We start from the raw sequence: 18,735 nt of genomic DNA, 5'->3' as shown, positions 1-18,735 counted from the left end.
CCGAGCGAAACCTTTAAATTAAAGTATTCAAAACAAAAACAAGTGTGAGTCCTCTTTCCTTCCTTCCTGTCTGCTCCCATAGGAAACAGTAGAAACAAGGTCAGAGGTCGGGGGGGGCGATGGCGTCTTTGTCGGCCAGGTTGACTCTGCAGATTGGACAGGTGGGGTTATCCTGAGGGGGAGGAGACAGGGTCAGGCGGCGTTCTGAGTTTATGTCATCTCCGTATAACCGAGCACGGCGTTACCTTCAGCCACTGGTCGATACAGTGGACGTGGTAGTCATGGAAACAGGGCAGCATCCTCAGCTTCTCGCCGTCGCTGTAGTCGCAGAAACAGATCTGACACCTGCCGGCCAATCAGCACAGAGACGTGTTAGCGTGCAGGTTTGGGGTTTGTTTGTTTTCAGCGTTACAAACGTCGAGCTCGGAGACTCACTGTGTGTTACCGCCGCTGCCGCCGCATCTCCGGAACACCTTGGTGGGAAACCTCTGGATATCCGTCGCACTCAGCTGATTGGTCCTCACGGCGCCCTGATGCTCCTCGAGCTCCAGCAGAGACTGAAAGACAAGCAGAGGCGTCAACACTCTGACATCTGGACCCTGATTGGTCCACGCTGATTACCTGCAGCCTTTAACTGTAAGAGTTTAACTGTAACATGAAGGAGGAGCGTAAAAAAGAGAACACAAACCAAGTCTGAGATAAAACATTAAAGAAAAAGAAGCTGTGCAACTTTAAACTGACACGAAGAAGAAAAAAAGATTCAAATTAAAAACAACTTTTTGGAAAAAAGCTCCAAAGAAAGATTTTGAGGTGATTTTTGTCCCTGAGTGGACAAAATCTGCAGAATGACTCCTCCCCCTCCTCAAGACTCCTCACCTCGTAGTCGTTTCCCTCAGCGTCATTAGATGTGGCGTCCCTACTCCCGCGATGACCAATCAGATCTGTGGAACGATCAGCAGAAGCAGACCGATTAAAGCGCTGCAACAGTGTCACGCTGCCCATTGGTCAGGTTTCTACGCTGTCGTTTGATTGGTCAGACAGGTTTGAGCAGCTTGTGTTTAACTGCTGAAACATGTGAAGAGGGCTTCGCTCGTCACGTTTACTGTAGATTTCTAATCAAAGCCTTGAAATCAGACGTTTGTTTAGTTTTTATAGAGAGAAAAAATATCTTTAAATCTTTACTTTAACAAGAGCGAGTAGAAAAACCACAAATACTACAAAGACCCAATTGGACTGAAATACTGCATGTATTTATACCACATCTCTGTAGTACTTGGTTTTTGGTGCTCACCTTCTCCGGAGGCCACCTGAATCATCCAGCGGCGCTCTGTGGGATGACCCTGCAGAGACAAGGTCACGGCTCGGTCAGCGAATCAAAGCAAAACGTCGCACGCTTCATGAATGCAGCACCACTTTTGATAATATTAACTCCACAATCAGACTGTGATTGGCTGCCTCACCCTGTGGAGGCGATGATGATGAAGCTGATGGAGGTGGTGATAATGGAGGTGGTGACGGTGTCTGCTGTGCAGCGTGGGCTCCACTTGGTCCAGCCGAACCTGGAGGAACAAGAACAGAAACGTGAACACCTGTTCGCTCTGCCTCAGGTGAGGTGTATGGTGCGAGTCTGCCTCCACCTGTAGGTGCCGGTGCAGCTCCTTGTGATCCCCCACCTGCTGTAAACCAGTGGCCTCCTCCTCTTCGTCGCTGACGACGAGCTGCTCCACCACCGCTGCTGCAGAACAAACAAAGCATCAGAAGAACCCTGAAGGTTCAGCAGGAGAATAGAACCACCGCCAGGCCAATCACGTTTCAATAATACCGATGTTCCCCATCGTTCTCAAGGTCCACCCCCCCAACACTGACACATACCGATCACTGAGTCGTCCTCCGCCTGCAGCCTTCGGGCCAGAGCCTCGTCTTCCTCCACCTGCTGTGAAGGAACTGCAGCCTCCTCCTCCTCCTCGCAGCTGGAGATCTGCTCCTCCACAGCTGCAGGAGAAACCACTCGTCACAGACTCCATCATCATATAGTAATAATAAAAATAAGAGTTTGGACTGTGGGAGAACCGGAGAACCCACACAGAACCAGAACCTTCTCACTGTGAGGCAACCCTGCTGACCACCACACCGCCGTGACACAACATCACATGATGAAGATGATGATGAATGAAGGATATAGAATTAAAAGGCAAAACATTTAAAAAAATAAATACAAAATAAAACAAAATCAGAAAAAAACTTGAAAATTTTACAGTAAAACCAAACAAACCCTAAAACACCATGAAAAAGCAAATCAAGCGCTCCTTTCTTCCACAGTGAGAATCCTGCCCTGTATGCAAACCGTGGAAGTGGGAACAGTGATGTTTGCTCATCGAGCAGCTGTGAGTGAACGGCGAGCAGCGATTACCGAGCAGTGCCTGAAAGAAGCGCCCGTTTCACTCGCCGACTCCCACCACAGCCTAACGTAACGCTGACGTACCGATCTCTGAGCCAGACTCCACCTGCAGCTCCTCGTCATCCTCCGCCTGCTGGAAACAAATGGCGTCGTCCTTGCTGATGGCGAGCTGCTCCACCGCAGCTGCAGAAGAAACGAAGGATGAGACAAACTTCCACTGAGGGTTCAGCTGCTGAGTCAGCAGCCTCCGTGCTGCGTTCAAAGACACCACGCTGACAAAGTGTGACAGCACGAGTGACATGCATGTTAACTGTTGTAATAATAACTAATGTGGGGGGTGCGCGTGTTCCTGCAACTGAGTCATCAGCAACATGTATGACGACCCATCAGAGCTTAAAACTGATTTATGAAGGTCGGAGATTCAGGTTGGTGGGAATGCTTCAACTTTCCAAGCTGAAAATCCCGCTTGGAAGTACGAATTTCTGACTTCCTGCTTTAAATGAAACAGAAACAGCCCAGAGGTTTTATAGTCGTTGTGTTGGGACGGGGCACTATGAGAGAACAGTGAACCCTGTGACGGAGACAAAAACTCAGGATGAAAGAGGACAGAATAAAATCCCAGGAAAGAAAAGAGCAAAGCCTTCATGAAGCTCAGACTGCTACTGTGACAACTACATGGTGGGGGTAGTTTTTGGGATTCACGCCCATTAAAATTAACAGGGAAAAATGCACAAACAGTTTTTCAGTTTGCAGGAGGAGACCACGCCCCCTCACCTCACTCCTCCACCTGTCTAACACACTTGGCTGATCTGGAAATTTTGGAGAAGTTGAAAGATAAAAGTGGAGTTTAGGAAACATCGGGAACTTTAATGTTCCTGATGCTGAGAGAAGAGTAACTCCAGGGTTGGTTCGGCTTGTTCGTGTCACCAACAACCGTCAGAGACGCTAAAACTAAAGCAGCAGTGAAAGAAGGGTTCCAATATTCAAACAGTTAAAATGATCCAGGTGTGTGTGTGTGTAACGCCGACACGTACCAATGTCCGAGTCGTCCTCCGCCTGCAGCCGTCGGGCCAGCGCCTCGTCTTCCCTCAGCTGCTGCGAACGAGCCACAGCCTCCTCCTCCTCGCTGATGGAGATCTGCTCCACCACAGCTGCAGGAGAAACGACACAGACTCCATCCAGACCAAAGAAGATAGCCCCAGAGACATGTGCACCATCGAGTGATATTTAAAGTGCAAAAGACTAAAATTAATGAATCAATTAAAAATTATGTTTAATGAAATTCAAATTGACTCGTGACCACAGCCAATCACAGTCGTTCCCTACAGGACAGCTTGGACAGGGCCGTGTGAAGGAGGGGGGCTGAGGGGGTTGCAGTCTCCCCACTCCCCACTTCAGAGAAGGCGGAGCATGGTCACCCTTCACCTCCGTCAGCACCAACTGCAGCTTTTACAGTTTTTTTTTGTTGTTGTTTTTTTAAGTACAGGCCGAGCTGGGAAGTACCAGTGGTCCTGTTTTTGGTTTTGCTCCTGTTAGTCTAAATTACCAGGACCAGTTTAGGGGCGGAGCCTAGTTTGTTCTTGGCCATCCTCCGTCTGTTTTAGTCAGAGTGCTTGTCTCTTTATGTGAGTCTCGATTGAGGGTTCCTCTGTGTTCCTCTGACCCATAAAGTCAGGTACACGTCGCCAAATACGAAAAATGAACAAAGGTGTGAAAAGTCTTACTTCCGTGTTTCATTTGTCAAAGACACGCATGGCAGGAAGTTGTAATACATAAGTATAAATGCTATCACCGAGCATCACGGTCACATGACGTTCATAGCAGTTAGAGGAGTTATTTAGTATTAGCGTTTTCTTTGGTTCACTTACAAAAGCAGCAGACGGACAGGTGAAGACCCCCCCCCCCCAACCCGATAAGACCGACACGTACCGATGTCCGAGTCATCCTCCGCCTGCAGCCGTCGGGCCAGCAGCTTATCTTCCTCCATCTGCTGTAAACGAACCGCAGCCTGCTGCTCCTCAGTGATGGAGATCTGCTCCACCCCAGCTGCAGGAGAAGAGATTAATGTTTGATTCAGAGTTTAAAACAGTGAAATATTCAAAGGGTAACATGCTTGCCCCTTTGCAACCCCCTTTTCAGTATATTGCTGTTGGTGCTCTATGAATAAAATGGCATTGAATGATCTCCTCACACTGACTGCACCGCCTGTCTAAGCTGGTAAATTCTATAGAATTACATAAAGTCCCCAACCACCACCACCACCACGACATGTACCAAATTCTGAGTTGACTTCTAGCTGCAGGCGTCGGGCCAGCGCCTCGTCTTCCTCCACCTGCTGTGACCTCCTCATTGTCACTGATGATGAACTGCTCCAGCACAGCTGCAGGACAAACGACTCATGAGAAAACAGTCACTGATTACAAATGCATGTTTTTAACACCATGAATCTGTGGAATGAGCCCAGTGATAAAAACAGCAGATTGTCCCTCACCTGGAAATCTGCTCACCTGCAGCTCTCTGTGCAGGTGAGCAGATTTCCTGGTTGCTCTTTATTCCTGCTTTCTATTATTTATGTTTTATTTATACATAAACAACAACAATAAAGGCCTATTCTATTCTAACATTTACAGTTTTTCATAAAAAATATGAAAAAATATTATTATTACTATGTAATAATAATTTATTGAACAGTCTGGTGTTAAATGAACATATAATGTTTTATTTTTAAACAGTTTTGTCAGATTTCTAAAATATTTGTGTTTCCTTGTTTTTACAGCAGGTGCTTCAATAATTTATTAAGCACTGTGGATATTATTGGATCATAATTACTGATACTGATGTTGCAGCAGCTAATTATTGCCGTGGGGTTGGAGCTACAATAATGCAATTAATCAGCAAACCAATAAGACAGTTGAAAATAAAGTGTAGGAAACGTAATATTTGCCTCAGTAAAACTGAAATACTTGGATTCAGTACAATAACGTGTATTTCAGTGAAGAACTCGAGTACATGTACTCAGCTCCTGGTGGTTGGTGATCAGGTAGGGTGCCACCCCATGCACCCATGTCCCCAGACACGCCCCTGGACTGACGGTGTTTGGATGTTCCGGTGGCGCAGGGGTGTGTCTATCGGTACATCTGCTACAAACCGAGCAGTGACGTCTCAGCTCAGATTCAGTTTCCTGTAAAGTCTGACTCTGTGGGTCCGAATCCTTTCTCTGTCAGCCACACTTTCCTCCCGCAAACTGATTAGCACTAGCACTTTCATAACAGGCTGAAAGGATCCGGATGCTCCGACTGTCACGGCCGAGGAAGTGAAAGTAAAAGTTTGTGATTTGAGCTGATTCATGACGCAGCGGTAAAATCATAAGAACGAAAATGAAAGCTGCTAGTTTAAACTATAGTTACTATTTTAACCATAATAATAATAACAGAGGAGAGCACTGAGCACCTACCTTGCCTGGAGGTCTGCATTTGATACTCAGAGAGGCACACGCTGGGTGGCAGGGAGGCTCTCCGACTATATACATATACGTGACGTGTCGTAAGCCCCGCCCACTCTTCTTTAATTAGATCTGAGCGGCTCTGACGTTTAATGAGAGTAGAGTTCATTTCACCAACACAATGAAAACTCGTTCATCTTTCTGCTTCACACACACACACACACAGGTGTGTCACAGTCCCCACCGGAACACCCAGGACTTCACCTGTCACCTGAACTCACCATCACTGATATCCACACACCTGATGAGACTGTGGGAACTGGTAGAGGTTATAGGATACAATATATCTATGTGTTTTAGGTCGAGAATTGCTGAGGCTGGATTTGTTGCCTCTACTGTATCAGTAATAGCTGGATAATAAAGTTTCACGTGTATTTTTATTATCGGCTCCACACTGATCCGACAAAACTGCACACTAACCCACAGAAACACCAAAGTCACAGAAAAACACAAATCCACAGTAGAAAAGGAGACCAGTGGCTCGTTTCCTGTGAGGTTAAAATTAATGTTTTTGTGAATGGAGTCTGGTGGAGAGTAAAGGCTTCACTTCCACCTGACAGCAGCTGCTTTCCACCTGAAACGTGAATAGTTAACAACTTTGAGCCTTCTGATTCTTCCTGTTAAAAAGGAGTTTTTCCTTCCCAAAGTGGTCACAGGGGGTCATCTGATTGTTGGGGTGTATTATTTTAGGGTCCTTGTCTTACAGCATAAAGCACCACGAGGCTCTGCTGTTGTGATTTGGTGCTATGTAAATAAAATAGAATGGAATTAAATTTATGACCTAAATAAAATACTTTTTATTATTTTTGAACATTTAAAGGACACATCAACACAAAGCAGACTAAATAAAATGTTGCAGCTTTTCTAAACTCTGCATTACAGGAAGTCTGAAGAGTTTTGTTCAGAGGACAAATTAATATGTTCTGTAAAATCATTTTTTATATTTTATAAAAAATTCAAAATTATGTCATTAAACAGAAACTATGTAAGGTTTTAAAAACTAAAACAAATAAACACAATTAAGACATAAAAAGGTCAAACTTACAGAAATGTACTGGTTGCTCATCAATGAATAAATGAAAATGCGACTCGCTGCGAGGTTTTATTGTTTTATTCCTGTGGTCACATGAGCACCGACAAACCTTTAAATAAAAATATAAAAAACTAAAAAACAGAAGTCTGAGTCGTCCTTCAGGAGACACGAACCCGTCTGCTCCGATAGAAAACTGTAGAAACGAGGTTAGAGGTCAGAGGTCGGGGGGGCGACTGCGTCTCCATCAGCCAGGTTGGCTCTGCAGATGGGACAGGTGGTGTTATCCTGAGGAGGAGGAGAGACACAGGTGAGGAGACGGGTTTAAGGAGGGGCTCTAAAAACAGGCGGGCGCGAACGGCGCATGCCCTGCGACATCAGCCGTGACCCGGGGAGTACCTTCAGCCATCGGTCGATACACTGGACGTGATAGTCATGGAAACAGGGCAGCATCCTCAGCTTCTCGCCGTTGCCGTAGTCGCAGAAACAGATCTGACACCTGCCGGCCAATCAGCACAGAGACGTGTTAGCGTGCAGGCTTGGGGTTCATTTGTTTTCAGCGTTACAAACTGCGAGCTCGGAGACTCACTGCGTGTTCCCGCTGCCACTGCTGGATCCCTGAAACACCTTGGTGGGAAACCTTTGGATTTCCCTCCGACTCAGCTTCCTGGATACCACGGCGCCCTGACGCTCCTCGAACTCCAGCAGAGCCTGAAAGACGAGCAGAGGGGTCACGGGGTCACGCTTCTCTTACGGTGACTCGTATGTTCACACAGAATTATGACAGGAAAAACATTTGTAATAATTTAACGTCCGTTTGAATATTACGATCATTGGCTACGGAAGATACGGAACGCGCGATTCAGGACAGAGTATCAAAAAAATGAAACATGAGAATAAAATCGGCCTCCACGGCGTGTCTTTGTCCCGACTTCCTCCCCAACTGCTCTCTCAGACGGCCTCCCTGAGACTGGTTCTCCTGGAGGTTTCTTCCTGTTAAAATGGAGTTTTTCCTTCCCACTGTCGCCAAGCGCTTGTTCATAGGGGGTCATATGATTGTTGTGTTCTGAGTATAACTGCAGGGTCTTTACTGTACAGCATGGAGCACCCTGAGATGACTGTTGTGGTGATTCCGTGCTGTGTAAATAAAACTGAAGTAAAGCGGGGTTGGAGACACCGATGCTCAGCAGTGAGGTCCTGGTTATGATTGCCACACCTCTAACACCAACACAGAGTTAGGCTTTGATTTGTTTCTGCTGTAATAAGCTGTCCCGGACTTCCAGGTAACTGGTGGGTGGAGCTGACTCAGTTTAGGTTGCAGCACACTTCATTTCAAACAAACGTGAGGCCTCCCACCTCCATCAGTCCTCTGAGCCTCCTCACCTCGTAGTCGTTTCCTTGAAGGTCGTCTGAAAAGTCGGGTATGCCGTTCCTCCTCCTGCCCCGCCCACGTCTTCTACGCTGTCCAATCAGGTCTGTGAAAACACATCAGCTGCATCAGGGGAAGCAAAATGACTGAAAACTGATTAAAACTCTAGACACAGCTGGAGAATCAGGAGGTCACAGATCGCATGTTCAGTCTCCCTCCTACTGACCAATCAGGTGTGAGGAGGCTCTTGTTTACTTGCGAACACTTGATTAATCGCTGCACTAAACTCCAGTGACATCATCACGGATGTCTTTCCGCTGAGGTTCGTTCCTTACCTTCTTCCAGCCCCACAAGAGGAGAGACGGCAGCGAGCACCTGAGACATCCAGCGAGGCTCCACGTAGGGATAAAACTGCAGAGAGAAGGTCACACCTGAGTCCACAAACCAAACCCCGTACCTGCACACTTCCTTCACTCTGAGTGTCTCACCCTGTGGTGGCTCTCCTGATGAAGGTGATGGTGATGATGCTGGTGCCTGCCGTGAAGCTCGGACTCCTCTCGGTCAAACTGAGCCTGAAGGACAAAAAGGAAATGTGAACACCTGTCCGCTCTGCCTCAGGTGAGGTGTTTGCGTCCGGGTTAGCTTCTACCTGCAGGCTGCGGGCCAGCGCCTCGTCTTCCTCCATCTGTAGTGAACGCACGGTGGCCTCCTCATCGTCGCTGATGATGATCTGCTCCACCGCAGCTGCAGGAGAAATGACAGAAAGATCACTGAGAGTTTGTCTGACGAGTCACACTCAAGCTGATGAGTTTCCTCATAAACAGGTTTCTCCATCTGTTCACAGAAACACCCGCCAACTTCCACCAGACTCCAGTGAAAAAAACGTCGATTTTTACCTCAAAACGTTTACTTCCTGTTCGCTTCCTGTCTGGATGTTAAACTGTGAATGTGAAGTCACACAAAAACACAAACTCAGCTGAGCAGCGGCAGGAGAACAGCTGCCGTCCTCTACGAGGCTAAATTCCTGTTTTTTTAAATGGAGTCTTGTGGAGAGTAACGAGTGTCACTTCAGAGACTTTTCTGTAAAGCTCAGATTCAGACAGGAAGTGTGACAGCCGAACCCTCGTACCTGCAGAGGCGCCGCCTTCATCACCGTTCAGCCACCTCCTCTCCTCTTCAGTGAGGAAGGACAGCGAGTTGGAGCTCGACGCCGCGGATGGAGGCGGTGACGCCAAAGTATTCGTCTCATTTGGTTTCGGCTGAAGGACTGATACCGGAGTGAGGTAGGAAGAGGACGATAAGGAAGAAGACGAAGAGGACGATGAGGATCCAGTGGACCGCGGGGCTTCCAGCCAGCTGCCCAAAGCAAACGTCCTGAGAGAGGACGCGGGAACGAAGCCCCCGCTCTGCTTGGCCAGCCGCCGGCGTTTAGAACTATGTGAAAAAGCTTGCTTGCTGCGGGTGGGACACTCCGGTTCTGGAGAGCTGTCCACCGGCACCTGAGGGGAATAAAATAACTCTGTGAGTCTGCGATGACGAGTTGACTATGATGGGATTCAGTCAGGCAGCGGGGCAGCGACTCACCGGGCTGAAACGCTCCTCTATGACGCGCCGGCGCCTCCGACGCTTGGCGAGCTGCGGGCTGGAGCAAAGAGACAGATTTCACCACAACACCAAAATAACACGTCCATCACACATAAAGTAAATAAATAAATACTGAAACCCTGGCGGTAAATATCTGTGTGTAATTCACTGTTTGCAGGAATAAAACTTACGTTTTCAGACTTCTTTAATCTGAGAACTTTTTACTGCAACCCTCATCCACCCAGTCGCATGTGCACTCTTATCTAAAATCCCCATGCCGAAGGAATCCCCCGACCTCTGACCTCGTTTCTACAGTCACACGCTCAGTCACGGGAACTATAAAGTACAGCCTTAATGATGTCGTCACGATGTGTGATCCGAATGTGTGAAGAATGAAAAATTACAGTCACTCTGGGCTGGAACATCTCGAGGGTCACGTGACCACTGTGAGTAGGGATGGGTATCGTTTAGGTTTTATCCGATACCGGTGCCAAACCGGTACTTTTGAAACGGTGCCGGTGCTTAAACGGTGCTCAAACCGGTGCTTAAAGAATGGAGAACACAAAATTGGTCCAAAAACCTCTCATGTTCAGCTTTTTTTTTGTAAAAAGATAACAATGTTAGCCTTTTCTGCAGCTATAGGGCATATATGGTATCAGTCTTGGCTGGAAGCAGTGCTTAAACAATGGAAAAAAATACAAACTTTGTCCAAAAACCTCTCATGTTTAACTGTTTTCCACTTTTCTTTGGTCATTTTAGCCTTTTTGGCCAGGGTGAAGGGAGCATCTGCCATCAAACAAGAAGACAGCCGCATGTAACTACGACGGTGTTTGCTAGTTCACCTTACATGCATTAATGTAATAACGTGGTTAGCCTACTCAACGTAAATTACACACGAACAACATGAAGCTACTCACGCAGAGGAGAACGGCTGCTGCTGCTGCCATCATCATCCGTCATCATTTCTGCTACGCTGACAGGGCTAGGGGCCAGGACTCTACTCTTCGGGTTTTTGGGGGATGTTGCTAACTCCGGTCCGATAACAGGCACCACACCCGCAGTAGATGTGCATGGTGTGAGGTCTCGCAGTAAGCTATCTAACACGGCGCATTTCTCGGCTTTTAAAAAAATGCTATGCGTCGCCAGGTGTTTCATCAGATTTGAGGTGTTACCTCCTTTGACAGTATCACAGTATCAGCTTAAAGCACTTGTTGCAGGCTGCTGAGTTTGCATCTTTTGCTGAGAAGTACAGCCAGACTTTTGATCGCTTCGCCTTGGGCATTTTTAATCTGTAGCTCTGCTCTAAAAGAACGTACGTACCTGGCCCCGCCTACTATCCTCGGAAACGTAAAATGATTGGCTAGAATTGGCTCAGGAAAAAAAAAAAAAGCACCGAAATAAAGCACCGAAATGTGCGCTGCTTTTCGGTCTGGTTACTACCGTTTATGTCAGAACCACACCGGTACCCATCCCTAACTGTGAGGTCATCATCAGTGATAACCCAAACTTAAGGAGAGCCTGTGTACACTGGGCTAAATTATAATCTATAAGGCAAAGTGTGTATTCATGTGTGACACGTCACTGCCCGTCCCGATGGTCGTGCTCTCGCTCAGTTTCATCCTTTAAAAAGGGTCAAGATCTTACTGAGTGGATGAAGAGCTCATTTCGGCCTTGGGTCATAATTGTCCAGTTAAAGCACCACAGACAGGAAGTGTGTGTACTCTCCAGAGTAAAGGTCACAAATACAGGGAAGCCCCAGACTCACAGCAGAGCAGCTGTTACTGGAGCTCCCAGGAACTCGGACCAATACGAGCCTGAACAACATGTACGTGCAATTTCCTGTATGTGTGCTAACGTGCCACGGGTGCAGGGTACCTGGGGGTTTCCGGGACGATGACGGGCAACTCGGGGTACGGGACATCGTCCGAGTCGAGCAGGCAGCCTCGGTTCAGCCCTCCGGGGCTGTCCGGCTCCGATGAACAAGGGCTGTCCGCTAACTTGCCCTCCATGCTCTCCTCTTCTTCCCCCAGCAAACACCTGGTACCCGAATCACCTGAGACTCAGACTCATGTCAGGCCGCTGAGTGGGAACAAAGCACAGGGAGGCGCGTTTAGCGAACACGGCGAGCAGATCGGAGAGTTAGCTCCAAGAGGCGCGAGCAAACAACTCACCGTCGACCGGAACAAGCACGAACCCGGAGAACCAAAACTCACAGAGCCAAAAACCAAAGAATAAAACTTTCGCCCCTTCTCGGGTCGTTAACGTTAACTCCACCGCTTGGACCAAAACAGGAAGTTCTCTTCACAATAAGAGCGAGCACTTCCGGTGTCACCGGGAAAAGTACCCAAGACTCCCCCCAGCGGCCTGGACGACTTTCAGTTTTAGATAAAATAAAAGAAGTTCAAACCTTTGGGTAACATTTACGTATTTTTGGTAATAAATCAAAGCTGTGGAGGAGGAAAATATGAGCTATATAAAAACTTTGATTAAAGCAGCTTTGCATGATTCAGATTTGAGAAATCCTGCTTTGGCTGGAGCCTCAGGGATTAGCTGTACATACAGAAACAGGAAATAAGGAGAAGCAGAGTCAGTCAGTGTAAAATGACACAGTGATATCTTGGTCTTTGTTACTTGAATCCCACCATATAATTGGTTTGTGTCTGTGGCTTTGGTGAGGCGGCTTTTAGGCTGATTACACTCACACAGCAGTTCCCAGTGTGAGACATCTGCTCTGAGATCTGTCTAATGCTGGCCTCCACTGACTCCCATGTATAGAAGCATGTCATTCAAAGCTTTTAATGTTTAACACAAACTCTAAGATTTCTTGAGGGGAATCCTTCGGTTTTAGTTCTTGCTGATCTGTGAGCCTCAGTGAGGCTGTGATCTGAACTTGACTGACCACACTCTCTTCCCCGAGGGCAGGGGGAGACAAACAGGTGATGTTGGGGAGGGTGTGGTCTCTTACAATACACCTGGATTTCCTTTAGAGTCGGCTGAATTTCGCAGGGGGCTTCTCTCCTGGTCAGCAGATGATGAGGCAGGCAAGCGGAGGTAAAAGCCTTTGTTGGTCCTCCCCACCCCATGTGAGATGTTCAAAAGCTGTTTAAAACTCTATCCTCTCTATTTGGTTAAAAAGTCAGAGTTTAACATATGAAAGAAAACTCAAACTTGTGACTTGCTGAGGCAAAATGACAAAAACATTTAGAAATGAAACATTTTGAAAGATAAAAATGAAAAAATATTGAACAAAAAACTCAAATAAAAAAAAAAATAAAAGGAAAAAATGAACAAATTAAAATATTTTAAAAAGCTGAGTGCTGTTTTGCCTTCTTTGCGCTCTCCTCCTGGGCAGTGATGAGCTCCTGCTTTCCTTTGTTTCACCTCACAGTCAACCCCGAATTCTTCACATTCAGCTTCAGGACACAACAAACGAGTAATGAGGAGAATAAAAAGCAGACTAATCAAAGCTGTCGCTGTATCACCAACACGTTCTTTATTTTTATAACTTCAGGAGCAAAGAATAAAAGGATGAATCGAAACTGCAGCGGAGCTCAGCCTGGAGCCGCTTGTCCACAAACCCAGCAGTGAAATCAGAACTCGGGCGAGAACAGTTCATGTTTTAATGAAACATGTGAGAACCACGAGGAACGAGCAGAACTGAAGCCTCTGGAGGGCGGCGGCCTAGAAAAGCATCGACTGCAGGGACTTCCGGACCGTGGCCATCTCCTGCTGTTGCTGTGGAAACACACCAACATCACAGAGTCAGCACCCGTTTTTATCAGTGTTTTTAACGTTTTCAGGGAACAGCAAAGACAGGAGCTAAAAGTCTCTCTGCTGCTCTCTTTACAGAGAAACGTGACAAGCTCATCACTTCATATGAAGAGAGTCTGCAAGAAATGAAAGATAAATAAATGACACCGATAAGGCTCATGATAGAAACTCCATCACCCATCAGATCAAAGTCTGAGTTTATATCAGAAACCTGTCTGTGACCTCACTCTTCTTCTTCACACAGATTCATACTGTGAGCTTTTATTTAGAAAAAACCTACTAAACTAAACTTCCCTTTCCTGTTCTTATGTGGTGGTTTTGCTGCTGGCTGAACGCACCGGCCGTTTCTCAATTCTCAAGTATGCGAGTACGTACTCGCGTTCTCGGTGAGTACGTACTCGCTGAGAACGTGAGCACGGACTCGCGATATGTACAACTGGAACACCTGCGTACGTGATGATGTCACAGGTCCGGAGTTTTTACTGCCGTCCCCTCCTAATTTAACTGTGAGTAACATGTTATGAAGCTTAACTGTAATCACAGCCAAACCGGTTTACTCAGGAACAAATAAAACACTGAAATAAACCAAACATTAACATTTAGAAGTGATCTAAGTGACTTATATATCATTTTTAACCTCAGTAGTGAAACCTCTATTAATAAAAATAGTGTACATGTACATACGTGTACATACCTTAATAAAAACAAGCAGGTGAGATGTTAGAACGCTTTTATTTCTATTCTAGTGGACACTCAATACTATAGACAGCTGCTGGGGTTTCTTTAACCTCAGTAGTGAGAAGTCCGCGAGCGGGGGGGGGGGTTGAAAACGATGTGCCGGGAGTCCGCTGTTGAGTTTTGGACGAAATGCATTCTGGGATATATAGCTGTCCTAAGTCCACACCGATGCATGCTCGATAAAACGGGCGGAGCGAGAACACATCCGGGACTTTTTCGCGTTCTCGGCTTGATGCGTACTTCGAATTGGAACAGTACTTGGTCTCCGACTGATGACGTATCACGAGTACACGAGAACGCAAGTACGCACAAGTACGCATATTGATAAACGCCCACCGTGTCCATGAGGATCTTCTTCTGCAGGGAGGCCATCTCCTTTCTCAGCTCTTGTTGCGCCCCCTGCAGGAAAGACTCGTGGCTCTTCTCCATGTCCTCCATGTTCTAAAGAACAAACAAACAAAAAAAGAAAAGAGGTTCAGGCAGATTTTTCACATTCTGGCGACACTCTCGATGGAGGACACTGAACGACAGCTACCAATTCGGAACCACGATAACAGAGTTCTGGCTGATTGGAGCTGGCTCGGACCCGGCTTATCCAAGTACAAGAAGCGGCTACAGCTGTTCACAATCCCACAAGGCTGGCCGACATGATAGACGATGGGCAGGGCTGTGAGGACTCAGACTGTGTTTATTGAACGCAATATGGATACGATCTTGGAGAAGAAGAACGGGAATTGAGAGAATTGGTGACCAGTGATGAACATTAGACTTACTGTAAAATTGGAAGCAGTTTGTTCGCACTAACCAAAACAACTACCATCTTCATCTCATGCGGCCCCCTGGCGCCAGCTGGATGCTCGAGGCAAAAGCTGACGGGAATAACAAAATTCTTTTTTAGATAATAGGACTGTTGTTGTGACTCTCTCCCTCCTCCTTCAAGTTCACCCGCGTCGACCGAAGATTGTTGACTTTTGCCCAACCGGGTGAAGGGACGCTTTCTCTCGGCTGAACATGAAACACACACACACACAGACACACACACTGACACAGACCTACACTCACCCCCCCACCCCCTCCAAACGCCTTCGAAGCTTATGTCTTCTATGTTGTGAGATGTGATGATTCATGTACTGAGGTGTGTTTTTTCTGTTCTCAAACTGATCTCCCTGTTGGAGCTCAGTCTGGGGGGAGTTCTTTTTTTGTGCATGTTGTGCATTTTCTATGGTTTCGGTTAAGGTCGCTGCTCGTGTGGTCGACCGGCCAGTGCTACCTAGCCTGACCATTCTCCCCAATGTGATGTTTGTGTATTGTATGTATGGTCGGCAAGGTATCATCTATCTTAATTGCCCCTTGGGGATAAATAAAGTTTTTTTGACTTTGACTCTGAGATGAGGTGAGGAGAGAGATTAAATTCTCAGATGACCAGTGATGTCTGCAGGTGTGTCACCCTTTAAATTCTGCTTAACCTCAGCAGTGCTGCTTATCATGGCCCCTCAAGCTGTGCAGTGTGGACTTGTTTTTGACATATTTCATTTCAGAGAGAAACAGGTGTGGGTATTCCTGAGATCCCGAGTAAAAACACAGAGTTGGTGCCCCTGAGCTGCTTCTGACATGCTTCACCTTGACAAACTGCTCGTACAGCTCTCTGATGGTCTTCAGCTTCTGGTTTTGCACGACTCTGGCCTGCTGCAGGATCTTCTGCTGCTGCCGGAACAGATTCTGCAGACAGAGAAGAAGAGTCTCCGTCGGCAATGGCTCTTCATCGGCATCACAGGTGAAGCACCTGAAGCCGTCGGTGCGCAGTATGTGAGGGTAAAACAGTTAAAGTGAACAGAGGGGACTGACGTTGAGCTTCTCCTCCTGCTCCTCGGCTCGCTGGGCTTCGGTCTCCCACTGCTGCAGCGCTGACGACACCTGCTGGGAATACTGCTGCGTCATCTTCTGCCTGCAAACACAGCAGAAATGATTTCCAGTCATTTAGTTATGGATTCACTGGCTGACCTTTGTGACATCAGTTTGGAGATATTTAAAGATGAATTAATGAACTTTTCAAACAGTGCTGTGTTTACACAGGCTCGGGATCAGCCAGCTGAGCTGCAGTGTTCTGACTGAGCTGATGTTTATCCTGGCTGAGGCCGGAACGCTCTGCAGGAAACCGTCTGTGACAGGTCACACCCGCCCCCTCTTTTACAGAGCTGCCAACAGGTGCCTTTATTTAAAAGTGAAACGACCACCCAGACAGAAAGTCGCATGCCACGCAAGGCTAAAGCTTTCTTGTTTATGCTCTGTAGACGACACTTCTTCACGGGACGAGAGAGCCGCCTCGTCTTCATAACGCCAACGTTCTCTGAGAAAAAACAAGTTAAACAGAAGGTTATGCACAGAGAGCGAAGCGATGTCCCGGAATAAAAATCAGCTCCTGTATCTGCTGATATTAAAAGGCTGACCAGCCCAACTTTAACTGTACAGGTGCTTATTTGAACCCTGTGAACTCACTGTCAGCCATACACTGGGGAAGTCGAGTCTTTTAATTGATCTATTCACTAATTAACTGCGTAACTGTTACAATTTAACATATTTTTTAATTATTTGTGTTCTTTTTCAAACTTAACTGTTTTAAAAAAAAACCCTGTGTGACCTTCACTTCAGTCTTTTACAGTGTTTTAAAATGGAACAGGTTTAAATATTATTTCTTAACAAAACATAAGGAAATTAAAGACATTTTAAAATCCTAATTTTCTTTTCAGACTCTTTCATGAACCCTGGTCGCATCAATGCTGTCGTGAAGTCGCTGAGAATCCAGAAATAACTATTTTTTAGGTAAATGCCTCCCTACGTGCTCAGTTATGCATCTTTTGGTGACACTAAATGACAAAAACTCAGATTTGAAGAATATTTAAAGAGATTTAATTTCCCCGTCTTTCACTTTAGAGCGCTGAACAATTCCCAGGAATTCGTGATGTGATTCTGGAGCTCGTTTTTAAGGATGTGGTGACTGTTCTAAGACTGAATTTCAACCATTTCTCTGAGTGTTTGTGAAGTGGAGGGAGCAGGAATAACCTCTGGCTGTGGTAGTTGTTCCACAGCTGCTCCAGCTTGTGTTGGCTTCCCTTCATGTAGTTCTTGGTCAGACACTCCAGACGTTTCTTCTTGGCCTGCATCACCTTGCTGATGTCAGCTGGAAGGACAAACAGATATGTGATACTGTGCTGATAAAACACGAGGAAACACCGCTGCTTTCTGTGAACCATTTCATCCTTTCTTTGGTCAAAATGCTGAAAGATGTTGTGTTATATTGACACATGAGCAGTCTAACAGGGACCGAAGATGACGTTACGCCTAATGATTTTTCCAATAACAAATTCAATTAAAAAAACGCTTCTTACCTCCAAACTTCTCCAACATGGACTGCACCTCATTTCTGAAAATAAAAAGAGGAAACACGCCGAGATCGATGGCGTTAAACACACATTAAATTCAATGAAAAAAAGGTTTCATTATCAACTTTATCAAATTTGAACATTTTCATCTTAATAGTATAACAATAAGCTTCATATCTTCAGGTTTTGGACTGTTAGGCTCATCAAACATGACATTTAAAACATGATCTTGTTATACGGGGAAACTATAGGAGCTATTTTAAAAGACAAAACTATTAATTAAGAAATAATAAATACCCCACAGCACAGGGAACCGCCTCCTCCTCAAAGTCAGCCGGTCTCTTCTTTGCCAGCTTGTCCACTATTGGAGTTTCATCTTAAATCATGAGAAAGTGGTTATATTTTACTTGGAACACCTTAAAATCAGCTCCTACAGTTATCCGGGTGACCCAGCTCACCTTCTCTGACTTCATCCTCGGAGCCACTCAGCTCCTTCTTCTCCGGCTCAGGAGTAAAATCAAAAGGCTTTTTATCTGTTCTCTCCTCCAGGAGTTTCTTTTTCATCTGTTTCCTGGCTGCTGCCATCCTCCTAGCTCTTACTGCTGCCAAATATTACACAAAGAAAAAGAAAGCTGGTGGCAAACCACCCAGTGCTAGTGTTAGCTTGAATAATAAAATTAGCTTTTTAATAAGGTATTAAAGAATTAAAAAATATTGCTAATAACACCTGTTTAGTTTAAAGCGAACTAGCGGACAAGGCTCGATTTTAACTAAATCCGAAAAGCAGCTTCGAGTTTTAACTCTCCTTTATTTAGATAAAAGCAAACCTGAATGAAAATAGTCTGCTAGCTTGCTGAATCCACTAGATTCCCGCCACAACCTTAGCCCGAAGCCCAAACTCCGCCGAATCTCGCCGAACCCCGCCCACAAAGCAGAAGGCCAAGTATGGAAGGACATTAGTGT

The 18,735-nt window shown here is 46.1% G+C and overlaps 3 protein-coding genes across 5 annotated transcripts; all 3 read right to left on the bottom strand.

Moving 5' to 3' along the window:
- Nucleotides 1–32: 32 nt before the first annotated feature.
- Nucleotides 33–5,944, bottom strand: LOC116327757 (E3 ubiquitin-protein ligase RNF6-like). Of its 2 annotated transcripts, none has more exons than XM_031749413.2 (13): nt 5,853–5,944; nt 4,673–4,778; nt 4,328–4,444; nt 3,433–3,549; nt 2,483–2,581; nt 1,873–1,992; nt 1,638–1,735; nt 1,461–1,559; nt 1,292–1,340; nt 877–941; nt 436–557; nt 246–345; nt 33–172 (listed from the first exon to the last, which is right to left on the bottom strand). In XM_031749413.2, exons 1-13 carry the CDS (start codon nt 5,925–5,927, stop codon nt 101–103), a joined length of 1,239 nt encoding a protein of 412 aa, XP_031605273.2. In that variant the 5' UTR covers nt 5,928–5,944; the 3' UTR covers nt 33–100. The 2 variants fall into 2 exon arrangements, with proteins under 2 accessions (XP_031605273.2, XP_039470891.1); XM_039614957.1 differs by having other exon boundaries at nt 1,674–1,735.
- A 1,052-nt stretch (nt 5,945–6,996) lies between these two features.
- Nucleotides 6,997–12,204, bottom strand: si:ch211-59o9.10 (uncharacterized protein LOC561841 homolog). Its single transcript, XM_031749427.2, has 11 exons — nt 12,055–12,204; nt 11,759–11,962; nt 9,884–9,941; nt 9,429–9,798; nt 8,949–9,043; nt 8,788–8,871; nt 8,635–8,710; nt 8,314–8,405; nt 7,520–7,641; nt 7,330–7,429; nt 6,997–7,218 (listed from the first exon to the last, which is right to left on the bottom strand). The coding sequence occupies exons 2-11, from the start codon at nt 11,890–11,892 to the stop codon at nt 7,141–7,143; spliced, it is 1,209 nt and encodes a 402-aa protein (XP_031605287.2). The 5' UTR covers nt 11,893–11,962; nt 12,055–12,204; the 3' UTR covers nt 6,997–7,140.
- Nucleotides 12,205–13,346: 1,142 nt separating this feature from the next.
- On the bottom strand, nt 13,347–18,707 carry sycp3 (synaptonemal complex protein 3). Of its 2 annotated transcripts, none has more exons than XM_031749423.2 (9): nt 18,600–18,707; nt 18,231–18,404; nt 18,070–18,148; nt 17,779–17,813; nt 17,453–17,570; nt 16,238–16,337; nt 16,013–16,111; nt 14,729–14,833; nt 13,347–13,618 (listed from the first exon to the last, which is right to left on the bottom strand). In XM_031749423.2, exons 2-9 carry the CDS (start codon nt 18,355–18,357, stop codon nt 13,565–13,567), a joined length of 717 nt encoding a protein of 238 aa, XP_031605283.1. In that variant the 5' UTR covers nt 18,358–18,404; nt 18,600–18,707; the 3' UTR covers nt 13,347–13,564. The 2 variants fall into 2 exon arrangements, with proteins under 2 accessions (XP_031605283.1, XP_031605282.1); XM_031749422.2 differs by having other exon boundaries at nt 18,500–18,669.
- Between the last annotated feature and the right edge of the window lie 28 nt (nt 18,708–18,735).

Source organism: Oreochromis aureus, linkage group 7 (assembly GCF_013358895.1).
Source record: "Oreochromis aureus strain Israel breed Guangdong linkage group 7, ZZ_aureus, whole genome shotgun sequence".
NCBI lineage: Eukaryota > Metazoa > Chordata > Actinopteri > Cichliformes > Cichlidae > Oreochromis > Oreochromis aureus.
Note: the sequence above shows the minus strand (reverse complement) of the source record. Positions and strands in the feature narration are given on the sequence as shown.